The 22,657-nt window shown below is 31.5% G+C and overlaps 1 protein-coding gene across 12 annotated transcripts in view; it reads right to left on the bottom strand.

Annotated features, from left to right (window-relative positions):
• LOC126815995 (nuclear hormone receptor HR96) overlaps positions 1-22,657 on the bottom strand; it is a 206,375-nt gene that overhangs the window by 21,792 nt on the left and 161,926 nt on the right. Inside the window, exon 1 of one of the 12 annotated variants that reach the window (XM_050542100.2) lies at positions 9,502-10,022. The exons of 10 other annotated variants lie outside the window; for them this stretch is intronic. In XM_050542100.2, the coding sequence (XP_050398057.1) occupies positions 9,502-9,611 (110 nt within the window). In that variant the 5' untranslated portion in view covers positions 9,612-10,022. Of the gene's footprint in view, positions 1-9,501; positions 10,023-22,657 lie in introns of those variants that run through there. One more of the 12 variants, XM_050542112.2, reaches the window with a different exon arrangement.

Raw genomic sequence — 22,657 nt, forward strand, 5'->3', positions numbered from 1 at the left:
AAAAGTATAGTCACATAAACATCAGATGATCAAATTATATTTCCCTAAATGCATAACATCATTAAAAATATATGCCTATATATAATTTGTGCTCGACTGCTTTGCGTTCATGGTTTGGTCTAATTTGTTCAAAATAATTGCAAACTAATGTCTCTAACAGATTGTGTAAGGGAAGTAAGAGATGTATGCGGAACCCCCAAGGATGCCACAAGATCTACCAACATTTTCTTGGCTGCCAACAATAACAGGACTGTAATCACTGGTGTTATAAGATATGATCATACATATTTTGCTAGACTGAATTTTCAACGGTGTTTACATTTTAACATCTGTCGTTTTAACTGGTGAAGATCTGAGTTTTGCCAAGTAGAAGGTGGGTCTTGAATCAGGATCTATATATGTCTATAGTATACTCTCCACATGTTCATGTGTTTATACTTTCACCAAATCATTCTTAAAGCAGATCAGTACACTTCTACTGTTCTTTCATATTCTGTAATGTCAAATAATTCTACAGACTGTTGATGTAATTTTGACGGAAGTCAGGTGAGACGTAATGAGCTTCAAGTCCTAAATGGTCATCATATGTTGGAATCAGGGAGATGTTTGAATGGGAATTGGTGAGATCGGATGTTTAAGATGGGAATCGGGGAGATCAGATGCTTAAGATATGAATAGGGGTAGATGAAACGTGCAAAAGGGGGGGGGGGGTGTAGGGAGATCAATAAAACTAATCTCATTGACCAAAGTTAACACACAATCAAATGAATGAAATGCCTTCATTCCAAATTGCCTCTGATAATTTCAATAACTTCATGTTTCTCAACCCCTTCACGTTTTGTAAAGATTTTGGCAAATTAACTATTATCCTATATAAAATATTATAAACAGACATTCTTTAACCTATGGTCCCAAAAATACCAATCTCAGCAGAGACTCTGTTGGTCTGTTTCCAGAAATAGCAGCACAGTTGAACTTTAATAAGCCTAAAGTACCAGTGTTCTTAATGTATAGAGAGGGCACTTTCAAGAATTAACAGCCAGAAACTAAATTGCCTACACCCCAAATATTTGTAATCATTTATTTAAATTTAAGCTTTCGCTCTCAGTAACACGTACTACTTGACTTTTGAATTATCTCTCCCATCATATTGAGTAAATAGTTTGACAAATTATCAGAAATTCTGTTTTGGAGTGAAATTGATTACTGGTATAAGGAATGCCTATCTTTGACTGACTTAAAACACCATGACCCATATCTTCACACCATGAAATTATCTGGTTTCTTTCAAGAAGGGGGGCAAGTGCAACTCAACAGATTTTTCCAGCCAAATTGTTCACAAAGCCTCCTTGATGAAAAACAGCTTGGATATATTTCTTCCCTATGATCACAGCAAATTGCTTTCCAACAACAATGAAAATTATAACTTTCACATCTTTGTAACACTCTCTTCCATTAACTGTGATGCGTTTTTCTTTTTTTAATAATAAAAACAAAATTGTAAAATTTTGAGAAAGCTCGACATACCATAAACCATTATAAAAAAGAATCTTTTTTTCTTTTTACATTTACTTCCTTTATCTGTATCCATAGGGACCTCAACTATTGATATTAAAAATATGGAAATAATGATGTGGTCAAGATACTCAGAGGACAAAAAGATTGGCTCCAGGGCATACAAACAACCTTCAAATTGATGAGTCTAACCTTTGGTAAAAGTAATTAAGACAATTTTCACCAAGAAAATGAAGTTTATCTGCAAAACATTTTGTCTTTCAGAATGATACTTGATATTCAGATTGGTAGTTTGGGATTCATTATGAAGAGGGTATTTATAAAAGGACCCAAATATTACCACCCAACCTCAGAGAGAAATTTGTAAAGATGGGCTCCGCGAAACTGAAAGGTGTAGGCTCTTCACACCTTCAGTCTTGGTATATAGCAGTTCTTGTATGTGTAAATAAAACATGTTTGATAGTCGTTTTTTTTCCTCGACTATTCATTGAGCAATGGTGTGTAAACAATGACGGCTAGAGAAACGTGCTTCAATACTGTGACGTTGCTAAGCTATTGGTGAAAAATAGCTGGCAGCAGGAAACCCGATAGTTTCATAGTCAATGCTGAATTCTTTCAATGCTTGTGACTATACTCTCATTTAATTAACAAAATATAGGTATTGTATTTTCACCCAAATTGTCAAAAAATTTCAAAAGACTCTCCTCTTTTCAGTTTCTACATTAAGCAAACAAAACAGCTTTTAGTGTATGTGTTGAGATTGAATGAGGCATTGCTTGTTGAGTTCCCTCCACTTTGCACGAAGAATATTCCTTATTGACTCATACAGCTGATATTTTACGTTGGGACAGTACATGATTTAACTCTTTAGAAATATGTTTGAAATTCAATACACTTTATTTTGCTGTCAAATGAAAAACTATTTTCTATTCTCATTCAGGATCGTACAAATATGTTCGGATATTTTTCATCTGGGGTTCAATATTTGTTCAGAGTTATGTGGACATAGTTTGGCAATGTCTAATCACGATCAAATGTGAAATGATAACACGTCAACTGTATAGACAACAAAGAAAGAACTGTCGCTTAAAATGTGCGTTGAGCAGCAAGGACTGGATTTGAATTGAAAAACCAACATGATCATATAATATATAAGTCTGATGATTTCTTTAAAATAATAATTTCAAATAAGTTAAATTCATTTCACCCCCTGAAAATCACATTTAAAGGAAATTAAATATGGCCCCCACTTGCTAATTTAAATATTTCTGGTTATTCAGTTATTTATTCAAGTTAAGAAACAGCCACTTCTAGTTTGGTTAAACAAGTTTTTCGACTTTTGAAACTATTTTTAATAGAGTACAACATTAGTAGTGATTATAAACATTCTTTATGTATAAAACCATTTAATATTCATGAAAAACTGTAATTTATTCAGACACCCTACAAAGTAACTACAAGGGGGGTTTAAAGTAGTCTTAAGTATTAGAAGATGTTCAACACAATTATTCCATTCATCAAAGTCAACAAAACACAAAACACCATCCTTCAAATCAACTTTTAAATACGTAACTTTGTGTTTTATATATTAACGATATATAAGGCTGACAAACTCATTTCTTAAGCCTATCTCATTAATATCTTCAGTTTATAAAAATTATTCCCCCCCCCCCCAAAAAAAAACCAAACATAACTACCTGTATTTTTTTTTCTTTCCCATTTTTATTAAATAATGTTCATGTTCTCCAGATTTTAAGGTTTTTTTCAACTTACTAAGGATCTTTGTATTATTTTTACCAACTTTTTGTTCTCTTGCCGTTGTCCATAAAGGTGAACACAATCACACACAATATCGTGTACATAAACGTGAAAAACACCTGCTTCATTTTTTCCAACCAATGTAACAAAACACAAAAGACCTAGTCTCGCATTAATTTTGTAGCAAGTCTGACTAAATGGTTGATAAAATCAAAGTGTCTGATAAGTATTGTCTACCAACTTTGTTTCTTGTAACAGCTTTTCGAAAAAAATAAATTTCCTAAACTCTCTGATAAAAAAGGGAGAGGAATTGTATAAAATGGTTATATCTTTTTTTCATTTATTTTACATAATTGTACTTTATTAAAATTAATTTAAGAAAATCAGTCTACCATTTTCAATAGCATGTTTGCTATCACTCAATCTACAACCATGTATTTTCAAACAACTACCAATCTCTTCAAATTTTCAATTTGATATATTATTAATATAAATTTTGGTTCATTTACACTTTATTTGATAAAAAAATATATAAAGAAATACAGCTATCTTTTATCATGAACATATCTTGACGTTAATGAAAACATAACTATTTGGCAATAGATATGTCTAGCAGGGTATCACAAGTGCCAAATATCTCATCATTACCACTTTTTAGAAATTAATTTTGGAAAATGAAAAAAGTTTATTACACCAGAGAATTAGTTATACCAATCTGAAATTTGTTAACTTGACTAATTTGAAAAGTGCTAAATTACAAGCAATCATATGTAATTTAAAGTACCGGTAACTGGTCTTTTATAAAACTGAATTGTAATTTGTTTAAAAGTGTATGTGTATAGATAATTTTAACGCACTCAAGATATTTGAAAACAAGTCAATCAAGAAAAACCGGATGTCATAATGTAGTCATGGTTTTAAAGATTCCATAAATCAAGGCAGAAGTCAACCTGAAAGTGATGAAGATATAAAAACCCTTTAACTTCTTTACAATTTAGTCTTTTGAAGGGCCATTAAATCTGACCGCATGACTTGTTTTATTAGTAAGGAACATGCAAATTCATGCTGGTTAATGTTATTAAGATGTAATAAAGCCAACATCAATAGTCTTTAACTCTGATTAGAGACAATTAACTGTAACTTTCTCTTGTTTCGTTTTCGAGCTTAGCTTTTGATATGATCCCAATCCATGGAGACAGCTGCGGTTACTAAACAATTTTGTCACAGTTCTTGGGCCGGTCTTTATTGATAAACATCAACACTATTGGCAACTGGCAGTCATTGAAAAAGGTATTTTGTCGAAAGGTACCAGAGCAGCTTTTGAAAACTTAAATGCTTTTTAGACAATGAACAAAGATGACAAAAAATAATCCAGTTTAAAAAAAACAGTTCACTGCCTGTCATTGAGAAGGCTTTCTTTTAAGCTGGCTTGGCTTATCTTGGCTGTCTAAATTGGTCGGCTTAAAAATGCTCCCTTCCAATATCTTAGGGCATGCACATTTTATTACTTTTTGTGGAAGTAGGATATGTGTGCCAAATTCAACAATAACCTTCTACTGTAGCTGTCACAACAGTTAAGCTAGTTTAACTTATAGTCTGTGTGAACGCTACAGTCTCCTGACTTAACAGTGCCAGTGTTTGTTGGGGTTTTTTAACTAGCTTTCAATATAATTTATAATTTATATAGCTTTCAAAGCAGTCTAAACAGCATATTAGAATATTAGACTGTATGTTCGATTTTTGAGATAAAGCCATATCTTCGGCTAGGTTTTGTGTTTTCAAACCTAGTCACATCTTACATGTACTTTTCACAAGATTTTTTTTTTGTTGAGATTTTTATTTTATATCTTTTATAAAGACGAAGTTAAATTAGTACCAGTGCTATTGGCTAAATAAGGGCATGAACAAATTTAATTAACAGATGTAACATTCATGAATATGATCGTAGTTATAGTTTACCTTTCTGTTCAAAAGAAATGTTTTTTAATTTGAAGTTCACAAAAGCTGAATTCATTTTTGTGTAAATGATTATTTAAACAGCTGTAATTTAAAATAAATTGACATGAAACACACACTTTGTTGGTTACCCAAGACGAAGAAAAAATACAATCAATTTTTCTTGATACAAGTTACATAGAGGAAAGATAATATTTCCATAGTCTTATTGATAAACTCACACCCAATTATTGCCTCATGAAGGCACTGACACAAAGGCGTTACTATTGTATAGCTCATGTGTATGATGGGTTTGGCAAAAGACAGCTTCCTTAATCTCAAGCTTAAAGCTTGTTCCATGACAGCACTGTTCCGAGCATTTGGCACAATCTGTCGAAAGATTAGAGAGTTGTTTTTACAAACGATTTTCTTGCCAAAGGCTCGGAATTTCGCAAACTTTCTAGGACAAGCGAAAGACAAAGACAAGACGCATAAAGTTCACAAAAAGTCTTGAATGTTGTGGGTAAACATGCCATATTTAAACAGGTTTCTTTCTACTGTTTGAAGACTGTACTTTGGGGGTTTAAACATTCGGACAAGTCAACAAATCTGTGTGCCAAGAAATTTATCTTGGCCTTAACTAAAAGTTTCAACACTGGTTCTATTGTTTTTCCACTGCCTTAACTAACACCATATGACAATCTTTCCCTATTACTGTTAAATTCCACTTTTCCATGCAGGCAACCTAGAGACATTTGCTTCTTACAAATTCTTATTTTGAAATGTTGTGCCATCGTGGTTGCTCGAGAAGGATCCAATTTTCTTGTAAAAAGACAACAGGAAGGAGGATGTTATATGCAGACATTAAATTCTTTAACTCATATTTTCTTTCAGATTGAGATTTTCTTAAATATTTGGAGATAAGTATCTGAAGTTCTCCTTCACAATTTTTAAGAAAATCATTCTGTCCCAATTTTTCCGGTATATTCAGAAGGGGGTTTTAGTGTTGATTTTTCTGATGTGACCTTTCGTATCTTAACATGTAAAGAGTAAGATTAGCACAAGCTATCCACAGGTAAATATTATCTGTTTCCTGGCCAACCAATGTAACTTTTACCACGAACAAGATAAATTAAATATTGTTAATCATGTAGTAATGTCAGATTTACTTGATGAAACTTGACTAGATTTTAAAATGGTTTTGAATAGAAGCTTTGTGACAGTTATAAGATAAAGGGGGAGAATATTGTATTTTATACTTATTTTATCCAAAAGGTTTTATTGTCTCTTTCACATCAACACATGTCCAAAACTATTAAATGAAAAGAAATGAAATGGGGTTTAACATCCCAAAAACTTTACAAATTTATACAACAACATAAGTATTATTCCTTTTACTTGAATGTACTAGTATTTAGAAAATGGTCTAAGTTTGCATATTCATTCAAATACGACATGTGACATTAACTCGATAAGAAAGTGGGTGTTCTTTTAAACACCGCTATCAACCAATATTATGAATTGATGGTCTAAAATTCAGAGTGGTACATTTGTGTCAAATGACAATTTTTTCGAATTCAGTACATATCCTATTTGTGTCATCATTTAAAAAAATTTTTTAAATGAAAGTCACTTTTGAGAATGTTAATTCAAATATCTTGAAATATTTTAAACGATAAGATCTTTGTTTGAGATCATAGATAAATGAAATATGTTGCAATAAAATATCTCATCCGTTGTTGCTTCCGCTCACGTGAATGACAAAGTAATATATATTAATAGAATTCAAGGATTATTATCATACAGTGGTTATCACCAGATAATATCTCATATCTCCCCAATATTCAATTATCTATAACCCATGGGGATATTATTCATAGTTAAGGTACCACTCGGTGACATCAGGAGCTGTCAAAAATCAAAATAAGTCCTCAATGATAGCTGTCATCAAGTGACATGCAATTTCATACCAACATGTGAAGGTCGGCAATATCCCAATTGGTACATGATTCATATTCTACTTCCAAACTAAGGCTGATATTTAGTACAGAACACTTTCAACAACGTTAAAAATGTCAATAGGTACAAGCTGTCAAGTTTTATTTGAGGCCGTTACTCTGACCTCCCTCTGCACTATGCAGTAATTTGGTTACATAAATTCGAAATTATAACTATTTGATGATATGCATATCATCGGGTATTGTCAGTCTATATGAGATTATTTTAATAATTCTAATTATAAATTCATTTTAAAGCAGATAATGAACATATAAATCCATGTTGATATACAGAAAAACATTAAAAAACAAGCTAATTCTGATCAAATATTTGTTTTTAGATCGATGAAGTCTGGTATTAAGTATTGATCTGTTTGATATCTTCAAGTTATGTTATTAATAATCCCTGAGTATAATAATGGTATGGGTCTACACTTGTTCTGTTTCATATTCTTAATTTTTACAACCATTTAAAGATATGGATACTTTTACATGCAGTGGCCCACTATTTGATTCAATATGGTAAAGTTATAATAAATAACTTAAAACTTGAAATTGTCTTTCAAAAAAATAAAATCCTGACTCATTTTGTGTTTTGGTATTGATTACAAAGGAGTTAGATTTTATAACTACCTATCATTAAGTTTAATATTTTCTGTTTACCCTTAATTCTTCTTTAAAAGTTACCCCCCCTTTGATTTTTTTGATAATCCCTAAATACAGTCATTAAATAACCCAATTAACTATAATATACACTGGACCTTTGAGTTTATGCCTGTAATTAAGGGATAACCCTGAATGAATAATGAGGTGGCGATATTTTTTATTAAAGACTATTTATGATACCATAAAACGATATAGTGGTAATAACAGGTTATATAAATTGTGTTAAGTTCAGTGGTGTCAATTATCAGGCACACACACGCAAAAAAAAAATTGTTTATACAGGACAGGTAGGATATGCAATCAAATCGATTTCTTATCTGACATATCTGTACAAAATATTACATAGTTATGTATGAAAATTTCAGTTTAAAAAACATCAGATAACTTTAATAAATGACATTTTAGTAATTGTTACTAGTTATTAGGATAGAGAACACAAAACTAATTGTTTGTCTATTATAATACTACTGATCACAACATAATATGTATTTCCACAATAAATTTTATCTACTTAAAAAAAAGTTGGCCATTTTGAAATGGTTTTATCATTTTTTCTCCTTTGAGTTCTCCTACACACCTTAAAATTGTTGATAAGCTTATCATAAATAATCTATTGTCATATTGTTGAAAACTTCAATAGGAAATGTTTAAATATTTATAGATCTGTGGGGTAGATAACTATAGCATGAGTAGGAGGCGATCCTAGTTTACGATATGAGTTATACTGAATTCTCTTCCAAGGAATCATAATTTATCACGAATAGATATGAAGGATAAATTTAATAGAAATAAATTCTTAAATTGTAAATCATTTGTTGATGAAGCCAGAAACAAGTAATTATTGGAAATAACACATTTGAAAATTCAAGTAAAAAATTGTTATTGTCATCTAAGTTGTAATTGGTCATCACATTTTGTTATAATTTTAATTCTTTCCACAGTATATAGAAAATAAAGTACTTGTGTATATATTTACTAAAGTATATAGTGATATTCATCACTAACATAAAGGTTAATTTAATAAATCTGTAAGGTAAAAGTGTATGACATGACATAGGTGAAAGTGTCAGGACATGACATTTCATCAATTCTAAATTGGACAAATTCTTAATGTCGTGATATTTCTTATCACAAAAATCTCTGGAACTAATGATTTAAATAATATATATCTGAATAGGTAATACCATCATTAACTGTCAAATTGACAATTGGTGACAATTGCACTAATTAAGTACAAGATTCAACCATATGATATTTAACACTGATGCTATTTGGGTTTTTTGTGTGTGCGTGTGGTGGAAAAACATTTCTTTGTACCACTCATGACGTATGTAGTATGAACTTCTGATTGTAAAACACGTAACATTTAAATTTGTACATCTCCTTCAAGAAAGTTAACATGTGAACTAAAAAAACCTAAATGTATGACATTTCAAACTTAAATAGAAGAAAAAGGAGCTTTTTGGTCAGAACTGACTGGTAAGTTTGTCATCATGGCGATGAGACATCTTCTATGAAAAGTGAGTGTTGATCTTGTTTTAACAGGATGTATATCAATCTGTGAATAGAACAGAATTTGATTGAGTCCTGTTACTTAAGTTGTTTTCAAGTGTTTAAAAATTTCACTTACCATTTGACAAACAAGTCTCCAAAGAGACAGGTAAACACATCATTTGTTGGGTCCATTCTTGGTGGTCGGTGACCGTAAGTCGGTCCCGCATATTCCGAAAACATCATCATTTGTCCAAACTTAGGGTTATTAAAAAATCTTTGACCAGCGTAGAAAAGGTTACATAGAAAGCAATGTAGAGTATCAGACCAAACGGCACAAGCCTACTGCCAATACAAGCTTCACTATGAAATGAATACTGAAGAGCCTGGGTGAATGAGCCTATACTTAGTAAAACTACACGGAGCGGTATCACACTGATTATACTGACACACAGTAAACAAATCATGTCTCTGAGGTTACCAAGTACATTTCTCAATCTACAGCCAATCACAGACAGGCATTTTACACTGATTAACCAATCAGCCAGAAGATAATACAGTTAGACACTTTATCAAATTGTTAAGTCCGGCCTCCTACTACCTTCATACATAAACATAGCCTGGGGGGAAAAGTCTATCTTACAAAGAAAGGGGTGTTCACGTAATTTGATAACAATAAATGGGTGAATTTCGTGGTTTTGACTTGAGAAAAGGTGTTAAGACAGTCGTTGAATCATCAATTATTCACACATTCAAATACTGACTATCTACTTTATCAAGCTGATCAAGAATGGAAAATTGTACTGAACTATTAACTTATCGTCCCCCCTTGATGAATATGAAATCAGCCTATTGAGCAACGTAATAAGGATGACTCAACTATGTATATTAGCTTGATCAATGTAAATTTAGTTTTAAGAAAAAAGAATGACTTAAAAACTGGGTCACATACAAAAAATATTACCGAAAAAGAAATTTATTAGAATAATGTTTTCAGTGATAATATGGTGGCCTTATTCAATATTTTCCTATCAATTGTTGAATAAACTAGGAGGAATATTACTAGAAGATGTTTTGATTAATCACTTCCAATCTTTTATCCATTTCATTTAAGTAGTTTCAATTTCTTTTCATCTAATTCTAACATTTCAAAATCATATTTTGTCAAAAGAAATTTCATGTAATATTGTATTTTTGGAATCCAGTTTTCTGAAAGATCAATATTATTTTTTCAATATTATCTGTGGGATATGTATTAAGACGTGAGGTATGGAATAACTGACTACATTTTGTCTTGTCTTACTCGCTGAAAAGGACTTTTGAATAAAAAGAGAGAAAGGGAGAGAGAAATGGGGCTTAACGTCCACTCAACACAAACCAGGTCATTTTGGGACTAACATATGGTTTAATTTTTATTTCAATAATTTGCTTGCATGTAGGGGTCTTTAGCAATGGGAGGAAACTGGAGGACCCGGAGAAAACCCACGAGGTTGGACAGGCGACCCTACTCCTTGTCACGTACAACCGGGGAATCAAAATCCCGCCAGTTGACTCAATGGCAGACCGTATGATACAGTGCGCGCGTGCTAATCATTCGGCCATCCAACCCCCATGAATAAAAAGAACAACCTATATATGTAAGTTACTTTTACATATTCGGTAAATTTTAAGAACTTTTCCTTTTCTTACGATTGTTAAATCTGAAAGGCGGTGAAGATCTTGAGAAGGTTACAGACCTCTTTCTGTCTCCCTAACCCATCAAATTTTCAAAGAATTCAGTTTTCGAGAATGATAATGTTGACAGACTTATATCATATTTTACAAAATCCTGGAATTCGAATATAATCCTTTAATGAACTAGAAATTACGCAACATTTCGAAGAAAGACAATCCCAATGAATTTACCAGATACTTAGTGATAATCATCTTACATGTCTATAGGAACCAGCAATCCTGAATAGGATATGATATCTTGTATCATATTCACATGTTGTTATCCGCTACAGGCTTAAAAGAGATTTAGGATGAGAAATGGGAGTTAAACTAGGTCATTTGGGGATTAGCATGTTTAAGAGTGGGAGGAAACCAGCAAAGTCGTCTCATACAAAATTGGTAAAGAATCCATAACATGCACAAATGACAGGCCTATGATCTAAAGCAAATGCATTAGGCCTGGTTAACCCAACATACCATCAGGTTAACCCACTGTAACTGTTAGTGCTGTATTGTGCACACTTTTTAGTGACACATAAATTCTTAAAAACAAACTTAACTTTATTGACTTAAAATCATTAAATCTACATTTTTTCATAATTCTACCAATATTCAAGATTCGTTAGCTTTAATGGTCCTAAGTGAAATCCTATCGTTATCTTCTTCAACCGGACCTGATACTTATGTTGACATATGATATTTTTACATACTTATAGATCAGCCAATTGCAGGAGTTTTAGTTCATCCTTTTAATAAACAGTGTATGAGTTCTCACATCAGAATCATTGTTCACATATATTAATATAATAGACAGCTACAGACATGTGTGGTCTACTTAACAAAGCATATGCAGAATTATTTACTTGTAAGTTCTTTCAGTTGTGTAACAAAAAATAAACAATTTACATCTGAACAATTCAGTTCTGTCTTCATCATGTCACCAAGATATAAATCAATTTTATTCATCCATTATGATTATGAAGAAGACCCTTTATTGCATATAGTTCCATGTTATAAAAAATTGGTTGAAAAAAATGCCTAAACATTATTATGATAATTTTACATTTTTGTTCAGCATCAATATTTTAAAAGGTTGGGAAATGTTCAATATCATTGGGCAATGTGAATTAATTTGTGTTTTACCAACCAAGTTTTTTGATAGTCGCATAAAATCCATATCAATTATAATCATCAAACAATTCTATTTTTAAGTAATTAAGAAAGGACATGTTGCTGTGTAGGTAGGTGTATTGATATCAAGTGTTGTGTGAACACATGAACTGGTTTAAAGTAATGATGAAGCTGTTATCTTTTTATATTCACATCAGGAAATTAAACTAAATAATTCAGGTGTTAATCCCTTTATAAGATTATCACCTAAATGATGCATGAAAGATGTTGGCGATGATTAGGTATTACTGACAGATATGTCAATGTTTGAAACAATAAATGTCACACTATCTGGTAGTATGTGTACCTTTAAAGCAAGCCTGGAAATAAGGCATCTGTCACAGACAATGTCAGGTACAAAACCTCTGGTGCCTGTCATTTTGTCCGGCACTGATTTGTCTTTTTTATTGATATTAATAATATATGTCCGGAACTAAGTTAAAAAATGTCAGGTACTATTTCATTAGGCCTGCTTTAAAGATAATGCCAAGTGAAATATTTAAATCTCTCTAAACTTGAAATTCAAATATACGTGTCATAACTTATCTATACTAGTGTAAGAATTGTCTGGCACACTAACCTGGGTTTTGATCCTGGTCTTGGCAAAGAAAGTCGCTTGGGGATTTTACAGCATATTTTCCTCTTTCCGGTGTTGTAGGATGGAAGGCTTGACAAGGGACAGTGGCTAGTCATTTGGATGGGAAAGAAAGCCGATACAGAATTAAATGGAATGGGGTTTACCATCTCTTCCAAATAATACTCATAATTCTGAGACTCAAGTTACAAATAATTATTTTTTCTATTGTCATGTGAGCAATGATAGGTAGATGGGTTTTGCCCAGACAGCAGATGTGTGAATTGAAATGGCATGTTTGTACCAAATGAATGAAACTGATATATGACTCATGTATCATTTTAATATATCTTCAGATATGTCATTCCAATCTATTTAATGTTATTGTTATTTCTGAGCTATGTCATTAATTACATGATAGTGAAACTATCAAATCAAATTAAAAGTCTACAAACATATATTGATGTGCTAATTGCTCCCATGGATACTTCAAGATTTCATAGTTTTCCATGTAAAATATATGTAAGGAAGCAATTATAATTGTCAGTTCCTACAAAGTAAAAGATATTAGTTCAAATAATATGTTTGTAGCTTGTAGCTTTAAAATTGAATTTCAAATGTTTATGTCATGAATTACATGGTTGTGAAAGATATCCTTATACAAACTATTAAATCAAATTAAAAGTCTACAAAAATTATATTGATGTGCTAATTGCTCCCATGGATACTTCAAGATTTCATAGTTTTCCATTGTAAAATATACGTAAGGAAGCAATTATAATTGTCAGTTATTAAAAAGTAAAAGATATTAGTTCAAATCATATGTTTATAGCTTTAATTATAAACTACGTGACTTTTAATAAAGACAACTTATACATTGTTGTTTTTTTTATCCTAGAAACCAAAGTAGATCTCTAATTAGTGTTTATATAATTAACAAAGAGTTCAAGCAGAGTTGACATGCTGAAATGTTTGCCTAGTTAATTTGTGTCTGCCAGAAATAGGCTATGAATGACAGTTTTTTTTTTTTTCCCTCATACCATGACCGTTTAGATGTTAGTCCACTGTGGTCCGATAAGTTGTAAGCTATAACCCTAAACACTTTAAACACATCATGTATGAACTACACACATAGAGATTCTGTTGTATTTAAAGGAGCTAAATCGCTAATATTTGGGACCTTGAAATTGACTCAAATGGGTCGCAACGCATATAATAATGTATTATGAATGTATATAAACTGATTTACATTCAATCGTTTCTGTTTTTACTCTAATTTCTGATCAGTTATTTTCGGCGAAATACGCCAGAAGTCTCAATCGAATGGCAATCTCTAGAGTCTGGTTATTCCAGTCTACACCAATAGTATTTATTGTGCATACACTCCAGATAAGAATATGATGTTACCGTTAGACATGACTTGTGGAATATGTCTAGCTTCGTTCTTCGAGCCCCTTATTAGAAATGGCGCTGAAACGCATTATGGTAACCAATGGTAAAATGTTTATTTTGTCTTAAATATTGGATATCAGAAACTTTCCTTTTCCCAGTAAGATCACAACATCAATATTGATTTAAATTGACAAATAATTCGTGTTTTCAAGGTCGAAGACTTTGGGTGATATTAAGTTAGAGACTTAGCTACTTTAATGTTAAATCATCATTTGCATACATTCATAAAATTTTATATTCTATAAAATGAGAAATAAATTTATAAACTATATTTATTTATTTAATTCTCAAACACATAAAATGAATGTTCAATGATAACAAAATAAAGGGTGCACTTGATTGAAAAGTTATGAAATGTTTTAACAATGCTGATAACCGGATTATGAAATATGTTAAAGACATCCTCATAGGAAGTGAGCAGGAATAGTTTATTTTCTAACGCTAGATTAATTCCCTGTTGAAACAGATCATGTTTACACATTTCCACCAGCAATGTTCCATTTTCTTTCTGATACTGAATTTACATAACATAGATTCTCATATGGCATCAAGCTGGGACAAGAGGTAAAACTTGTCTGTCTTGAGAAACAGGGACTGTTGGGTCTACTGTATAAACAGGAATATGGAGTGTATATTTATGTATCGTTTCTGAAGTGAAGTGGCGAATTATCTTTTCCCTTCATCTGTTCTTGCGGTTTGTTGCTAAATATGACTAGGTCTTCCTGATTAACCTGTTTGATAAAAATCTTAAGTATTAACCTTGAAAGTCATAAAAGCTTATCAATTATTTTGATCCTCTCTGTGAATATGATAAACTTTAAATTATCTCAAAATATTTCATTTTCATCATATTTTCTCAAGTTTTCTTTCATTACTACATAAATGTTTTTGTGGGGCAACAAAAAAGGAGCAGAAAACCTCCAATTAAACATATAATTTTTGACCTTTTGATACAGGTCTTACAGTATACTGTTTAAATAATTAGTAACTAAAGTGCACTTAGAAATTATCTTTCTCCTCATCTCTTGAGTATGTTAGCAGAATCTAAAAATCTTCATTGCAATCTAAGAAGTCAACTCCGATCTTCGTCTTCGAAGTGTGTACATGTTAAACTGGCTGTACGCCAATCTAAGTCAACACAAGGGAGTTACAAATTCATTACAGCTAATAAGATAATTTTTCCTTGCTAATATTAAAAAGTGTGATGTTGTCAGCATGTGGGTTTTGTGTTGGCCAACCAAAACCCAACTTCCCTCATTAACGCAAATATCCCTGGCGCTAAGGTTTGCAAAATCAACTTGGAGTTGGGGTGAAGCGGTACACATGTGGCCTCAATAATGACTATTTTTTTCTCTGAGTATATTCCGTTTCACCCAAGCATGGCTAGATCATATACACAACCAGATGCATAAAGTGCGGGGTAGAAAATAATATGAATGCCTTCCTATCTTGTCTTCTCTGATGAAAATTGCTTTTCCATCACAAAGTTTATCAAATCAACAAATAACTACGCGATCAAAGAATTACTGAGATTTGGAGCAACCTGTCTTCTAGCATATTATTTCATCATTATTAACAGTGTAAATATCAGAATGGCAAACAAATAGACTTTATAAAAATCTTTCTGGTGCATGATTAGTCTGGTATGTTATTCATAAATAATACTTCACCGCGATAGAAAGGCCAACTATGCTTTGAGAATTCTGCCAATGGAGGGGATAAAACAATTCCACTTATAATTCGAACATTTTTCAAATTTAAGGTAATAATACTTGTATTTTCAATATTCTGGGCGCTTGATTACTTTTGAAAATATAAAAATCAAATTCTCATATATATTGTGTTGATGCTGAGTGACAGGTGCAAGAATGTAGTTGTAACTAGAAATTAATAATATAGATAAAAATCCAGTTTAATTCAAGTAATTAGTGAATGCAATAAATCAAATACTTGTGGACAAAACTTCAAACTATATTAATAAGCCTACATTAACATGAAAAGACTTAAATGAAGATTACATTCGGTGTTGCAAATGCTCAAGCAACATTTCAAATAGCCAACTGGACATGAGACTGATTTCAGATAAGTTAATACAGTAGAATAAGAGATTCACTGCTGTAAGCTAGATAATCATGTATTACAAGCCAGTTATTGATTTGTATAGACCTGGACTGTATATTTATTTAGTCGAATCAATTATTGGAGAAAGTAAACAATATAAGTATATCATATTTACTATTCATAAACTTATTATATATGTAGTCCCTCCCTTTACACTAGTAGATGATAGTAGTATATAAAAGTATGGTCTTGTAACATATACTATATTGAATTGGTTCACATTTACTGGCTACTGTCATTTTAATAGATTACATTTTTATACTTTAACACCATGTTTCTAAGCAGTAAATGCAATAGTTAATATCATACATCAAAACAGCAAAAGCTGAAAGCCACAAAAATTGTATCAGACTTTTGAGTAATTCGAAAAATCCATTAATTTGTGGAATGAAAATCAGTGATCAATTATAAAAGAACCCTGAATTGATGAGCATTTTACTTTTTAATTGAAGAGGAAAAGTAAAGTAAAACAATTGTTTTCGATGTTACCACAACATGCAAGTTCTTTGATGCATTTGCAAAAACGGCTGTGGAATCAAATTACCTGTCCCCACGCTATCTGAATTGAATTGTTTGATAAAAACAGCTAATAAAAGATGGTAATGTGTTGTGTTATTGGAAGAGTTATCACTTATTGAGATCTAGTTGACAAAGATCTTAAAATTGTAATACACATATTCTGTCATCATTTCCATAAATTCAATATTGATGACTTTTATCTTCATTTGTTCACCTTGGATGTTTGTAGCTGGGCAATGTATATAGAGCATATTATGTTTATTTCCTCAAAAACTAATTATTAAAAAGCTAAAAACAATTTGGTTTTTCATACTGAAAATTTATGTTACTGATTATCTGCGAAGCTAAACACCCTTTGTTGTACAGCCGAAATTAAACTAAAATTATGATATGTATTCTCTGTTAAGTGATAATCTAATTGTTCTGAAAATGGATCAGATGCTACTAGTTCCACTGATGCTGCTTGTGAAAGGAAAGAATTGGTTCAGAACAGTCAGCTCAGAATCAGAATTCTTGGTCTAAATTCTTTGGTGACAAACATTACCAAATTAAACTGGAATGCCAGACCAGGACATTCCTAAAGAATGCCACACATAAAAAGTCTTTTATCAACTTAAGGTAGTTTCACAGCCCATGCCACTGAAGCTATTGTTATGCCCTGACTTTATAGATACAGAGAAAAGTGTGTTAACTTTCTTCACTAAACATAAAACCTGTTCAATAATATTAGATAATACTGTCAGATTCTATTTATAATAATTATATTGATTAATGGACTTATTTACAATTTCACCTAGACTTTGTGTAGTATACATTTCTGCATGTCTGAAAGTGTGTATGAGTCAACTCAGTTACTTTTAATGTCATTATGTCTTCCATTGGGAATATGAGATTATTTCTGCCATAGATAAGATGTCTGTAGGTTTGAAGGTTTTTCTGGAATTTTTCATTAATCAATAGAAATCAATAACTGAGTTTTGTAGATTTTCCACCTGTAGTAGGAATTAGAATTTACTAAACACATTAAATTTATAGGTTCCTAACAATCTGATCAAAACACAGACCCTATTTCAATTTTTTTTTTTTTTATAGTTCAAAATTTTGTTTTACTAGCCTTCACTAGACTAGGATCTAGAAGAGATGGTATATAACCTGCATTCTGATTGATGTGAGGGATTAGCCAATGAACTGGTCTGTCGGTTGACAGTCTCAGTGAAGACAAAGCGAAAGTTGTATTTACAAATACCCACTTGAAACATCAACGAAATATAGATCTGTATTTTAATCATATTGAGGTTCTTAATTAAATAAGGATTGTAACTTGATTCCTTGACACGCAATCCAAACTCCTGGGTGCTCAATATAGTTGGTAAAAGGTGAGCAACAAATAAAATAACATTTACCAAAACGTGCTTTTTACTTTTGGGATCAGAATCCAAGATTTCATTTCCTTGTGGTCAGTTGCAAGTAAATATTTTATTAACTGAAGTCGATCAGAGACTGACGGTTATGTCTATGCCACTGGCTAGTAGGTCATATTGGTCAAGTCTTTCATACTGATTAATAACCAGTTAACTAGTTGTTGAGTTCAACCCACGTCTTTGACTTGATGGTTAAATGTTAACAGGATTCATTCAACTAGAGGATATTGGAGCTACATACTGCCTGCAGACATCATCTTTACAGAAGATAGAAAACAGAAGTATGTGGTTGTTGTTCTATGGATCAATGGTCTTGCAATAATCTCTTTGTATTAGCTGTTGACTGTCCATTTTCGATAAATATTGACTTACTAGTTAGTTCAACAGTTGTTTTATAAACTGACCGGACAACGATGAACTATGTTCTATGATCACTTTAGTAATCCTACAGAAAACATGATACCAAATATAACCGTGTCATCCTAGATTAAGATTTTTTCTGGATCAAATGTTTGACAATAATCCAAGTATTTCGAAACTATGATTTTGTATGATGCTAAGGTGTTAGTCAACATATAATTAGCGACAACAAATATCCATACCTCAAATATTCTCCATTATTTCTGAAGAACATAATCATTTTCTCGGGTCACTATGTGGGCAACAAAGTACACCCTTGAGGGAAGCTAGCCGCACTAAACTTGCAATGTATTTCACCTTTCCAATTATAATTTTTTGGAACATCATACACATTTCCATGCCTATCACCATGTTTGTGAGAGAAAATAATCATGTATCAACCATGTTTGGTTTCTGTGTGTATCTTGATTAGCCTAATATAGTAGTTTGTATCTTTTCCAAAGACAGGTTCACAAAGTATAATCCCATGTTAAGATCATGACACTATCATTTAACAAGTGGTGGAATTTATTCAGCGTCTTCATTTATTGCAAAAATTATTTACTACTAAAAGTAACTTATTTATTTAATGAAAGCAATTAACTATGGGTTTTTTAATGTTAATAAATATTTACACTGATATTTGGAAGTAGATATTTATAACTTTATAAGCAGTTTTTAAAAAAAAAGTATCGTTTACGAAAGTATTCAAATTCAAATAGTTTTGCCAGGTTATTCAAACTGATTTTGTATTATTCCTATTCAGTGACATTTAAAACTAAAGAATTTGACCTGTTATCGCCTATAAAATATTTACTATTATTAAATCAATGAAATCAACTAGTATTCAAAAATAAACAACAGACAAAGGAAAATATATTGATTTGAAATGTGTTATAGTTTTTAGGAATCTTAAAATGCACCGAATGGCATATATGCTTAATGTATTACAATATTCTAATAGAAAAATCAGCATTCAGTATGACCACTACTATGGGGTACATTATGAAACTAAAAGGAAAACAAGTGAACATGTCACTATTACTTTAAATTATATTTCACAATACATTCTTAGGTGGAGTAGATTATACCGTGATTATATAAAATAAATGCTCAATGAACAGAAGAGTTAGAAAAGCAGCATTTAATAGCAGACTGTAGCTTTGATATTTATCCAGAATCTAGTATATGTAGCGTGATTATGTTTCCTGTGTTGTTTTAGTTGAGCTCCGATGACGTAAAACTTTATTGAATTGATGTCAATTCCCTCTAATCAAATATACAAGAACCTTCCTTAAGGCAATTTTACGTAAAAATTCACCTTCACGTCTGACTGCTTCAAGTTATGCAGGTGTTACTAGCATGTATATATTCAATATGAAAATATTATTTTATTAAAACTTCTCTTACAAATAGGATGTTCTTCTGTTTTCTTACTCAATAAAACAAGCTATTGAAGATATTGTTGTATTGTAGGCTATATTTCCTTTCATACAACAAATACACTGTAAGTACATGTTTATAATATAAATGATACTTTGACCATCCGTTAGAAATTCCTATAGTGCTAGAACTAAAGTTGGGTACTTGAAAAGTAAAATGTATCCAAATCTTTAGTTTATTAAATTTTGAGAGTACCAATTCTGAAAGGTCAAACTAAACAAATTAAGATCACATGTGACTGATATCACAATAATGTACCTAAATAACACAGTTTCATTTGATTCAATGGAAGTTGAGTCCATCTGTTACCAGATTTTAAAGCATGAATAATTTAAATATCCATAAAACTTGCATACATTCACGAAACAGGGGAAATTATCGTTAGTGATTGAAGTATGAAATTAAATATTCCAAATTGCAAAAAAAAATAACCAAACCAAAAGACTGTTTATATCCTTTCATTAGTTATTATATCATGAATGATTGCTCAAGAGAATAAGACATACATTCCCGATAGATCGCAAAATTATACACCTTAGGCAAGAAGGAAAATGAGGTGCAATAAAAGACGTCACAGCCCTTTGCCTTCTAATGAATATTACATAATGAGCCGAAAAGATGTCAAGAGGTCAAGAGAAATGCAATACATGTACAACTCAACAATTGTTGTTAAAGAAATAAGAATAAATTTAGCTGTATTATTTGGTTGTTTTTTTAGAGTTTATATCTCAATGTGTTTGACAATGGCTGTCTTTACATGGCTCTAACAAAATGGTGATTTTAAATAATGGAGGGTGTAGACTCCACATCGTTCATTCACCATTAGAAAATCCCAGGTTGTTTTTGAACATTTCATACAAAAAAACATGTGCTAATCTAACTCTTAAGAAATTCTTCCTTCACTTCTGCACTGTATAGTCTCACAGCATCTTCTTTTGAAATTATTTTGTCACCTTCTCCACCTAACATATGTTCAAATCTTTTTATATTTTATCATACCAAGTTAAATAAATACTTAGCGCAAAAAGAAGTAATGCTATCTATCTTTTGTTATTAGCATATATTTCTATATCTAATGGTACTTTACGTTTTTCCGCCTGTGTTGAATGTTAAAGAAATAACTAAATTTGAAGGAAAATATTATTCTAACAACTGACATTTCCCCATATTTACTTTTTGTACTAACTGGCCCTTATAATGTTATATATTGATGTGTTATACACATATGTTAAGGGTGAAATATTCCGACCCATACAGGCATTTACATTACCTCACCTCATTGGCTCACTTCGAGGTTACATTTCTAAGTAAAAACCATCTTTTACCCAAGATGAAAGCGAGTAATAGATGGGCGCTACAAACGCCAGGGTCATCGTGGTTAATTGCTCCACTAAAGACAAAATAACTTCAAAATAGAAGTTTAGTTAGTCACTTTAAAAACTACTTTTTAAAAGCTAAAGAAAAACTGAAAACTGTCGATTGTTATAAGTATCTTAAATGACTTTTACAATGCAAGAATTCATTTCCCAGTAGGTATTGGAATGATATTCTTTTTTGCGTGCACTTACTCAACTGTTCATTTAGAATCAAATTACGTGCCCTCCTCTGAATGCCATGGCATCCTTTGAACCCTTTTAAAATATCATTTGCGCAAAGATCTCATGCATAATGTTTGAAGCGATCAGTTACATGACCTTTAGGTTTTGGCCAGTTAATTAGAAGTAGGTAGATATTATTCTCAAATATTGAATGACAGGTAAGATATCTATATATATTAAAAGTTCAAACTGGATAAAAATGCTTTCTAAGGTTAAAAGTTATTGAGTTTGAAAGACTTGACCTCTATTGAACCATTGCATTCAACCCCCACAACACATAACCTCCAAGCAATATTCAAACTTGTATATGATTATGGCCAGAGGCTCAACTTGACTTTTATCGTTTATGATTTAGCTACTGGGACTAGAGCTACATCAGATGAACTTCGAGGATGTACAATGATCTTTCTTTTTTTATACATCATTAAATAATCTTTGTCATAATGACCTAAGATCTATTAGAAACAAAAGGAGTCAATTCAAGTCATCAACATCCTGTACTCTTGTATTTGTTTCCATGGAAACACTTACCAAAACTGATCTTGTTTAATTAACAACCACTATTGTGGGTTGATGTGTGAATTAAATATCACACAAAGTTATCTTGTGACATACTCAGGAAATAAAAGTGGGATGGACAGAGCCCATTTCAATAGTTCTCCCTTATCTCTCTCAGCATGTGATAATGATAAATCATTTGCATGAAAATTTGCGTAAAAAACATACAAACACTTTTCTACCGTAATATTTAACTATACTGGACATTAAAGATACATTATGTGAGATTAGATAAAGAGCTGGCAGTTCTCACTATAATAGTTAAACTAGATACTGTAAAGGGAATTTGCTGAAAATTTCAATCAAATTGATCCATTATGAACCAAG

Source organism: Patella vulgata, chromosome 3 (assembly GCF_932274485.2).
Source record: "Patella vulgata chromosome 3, xgPatVulg1.2, whole genome shotgun sequence".
Lineage (NCBI taxonomy): Eukaryota > Metazoa > Mollusca > Gastropoda > Patellidae > Patella > Patella vulgata.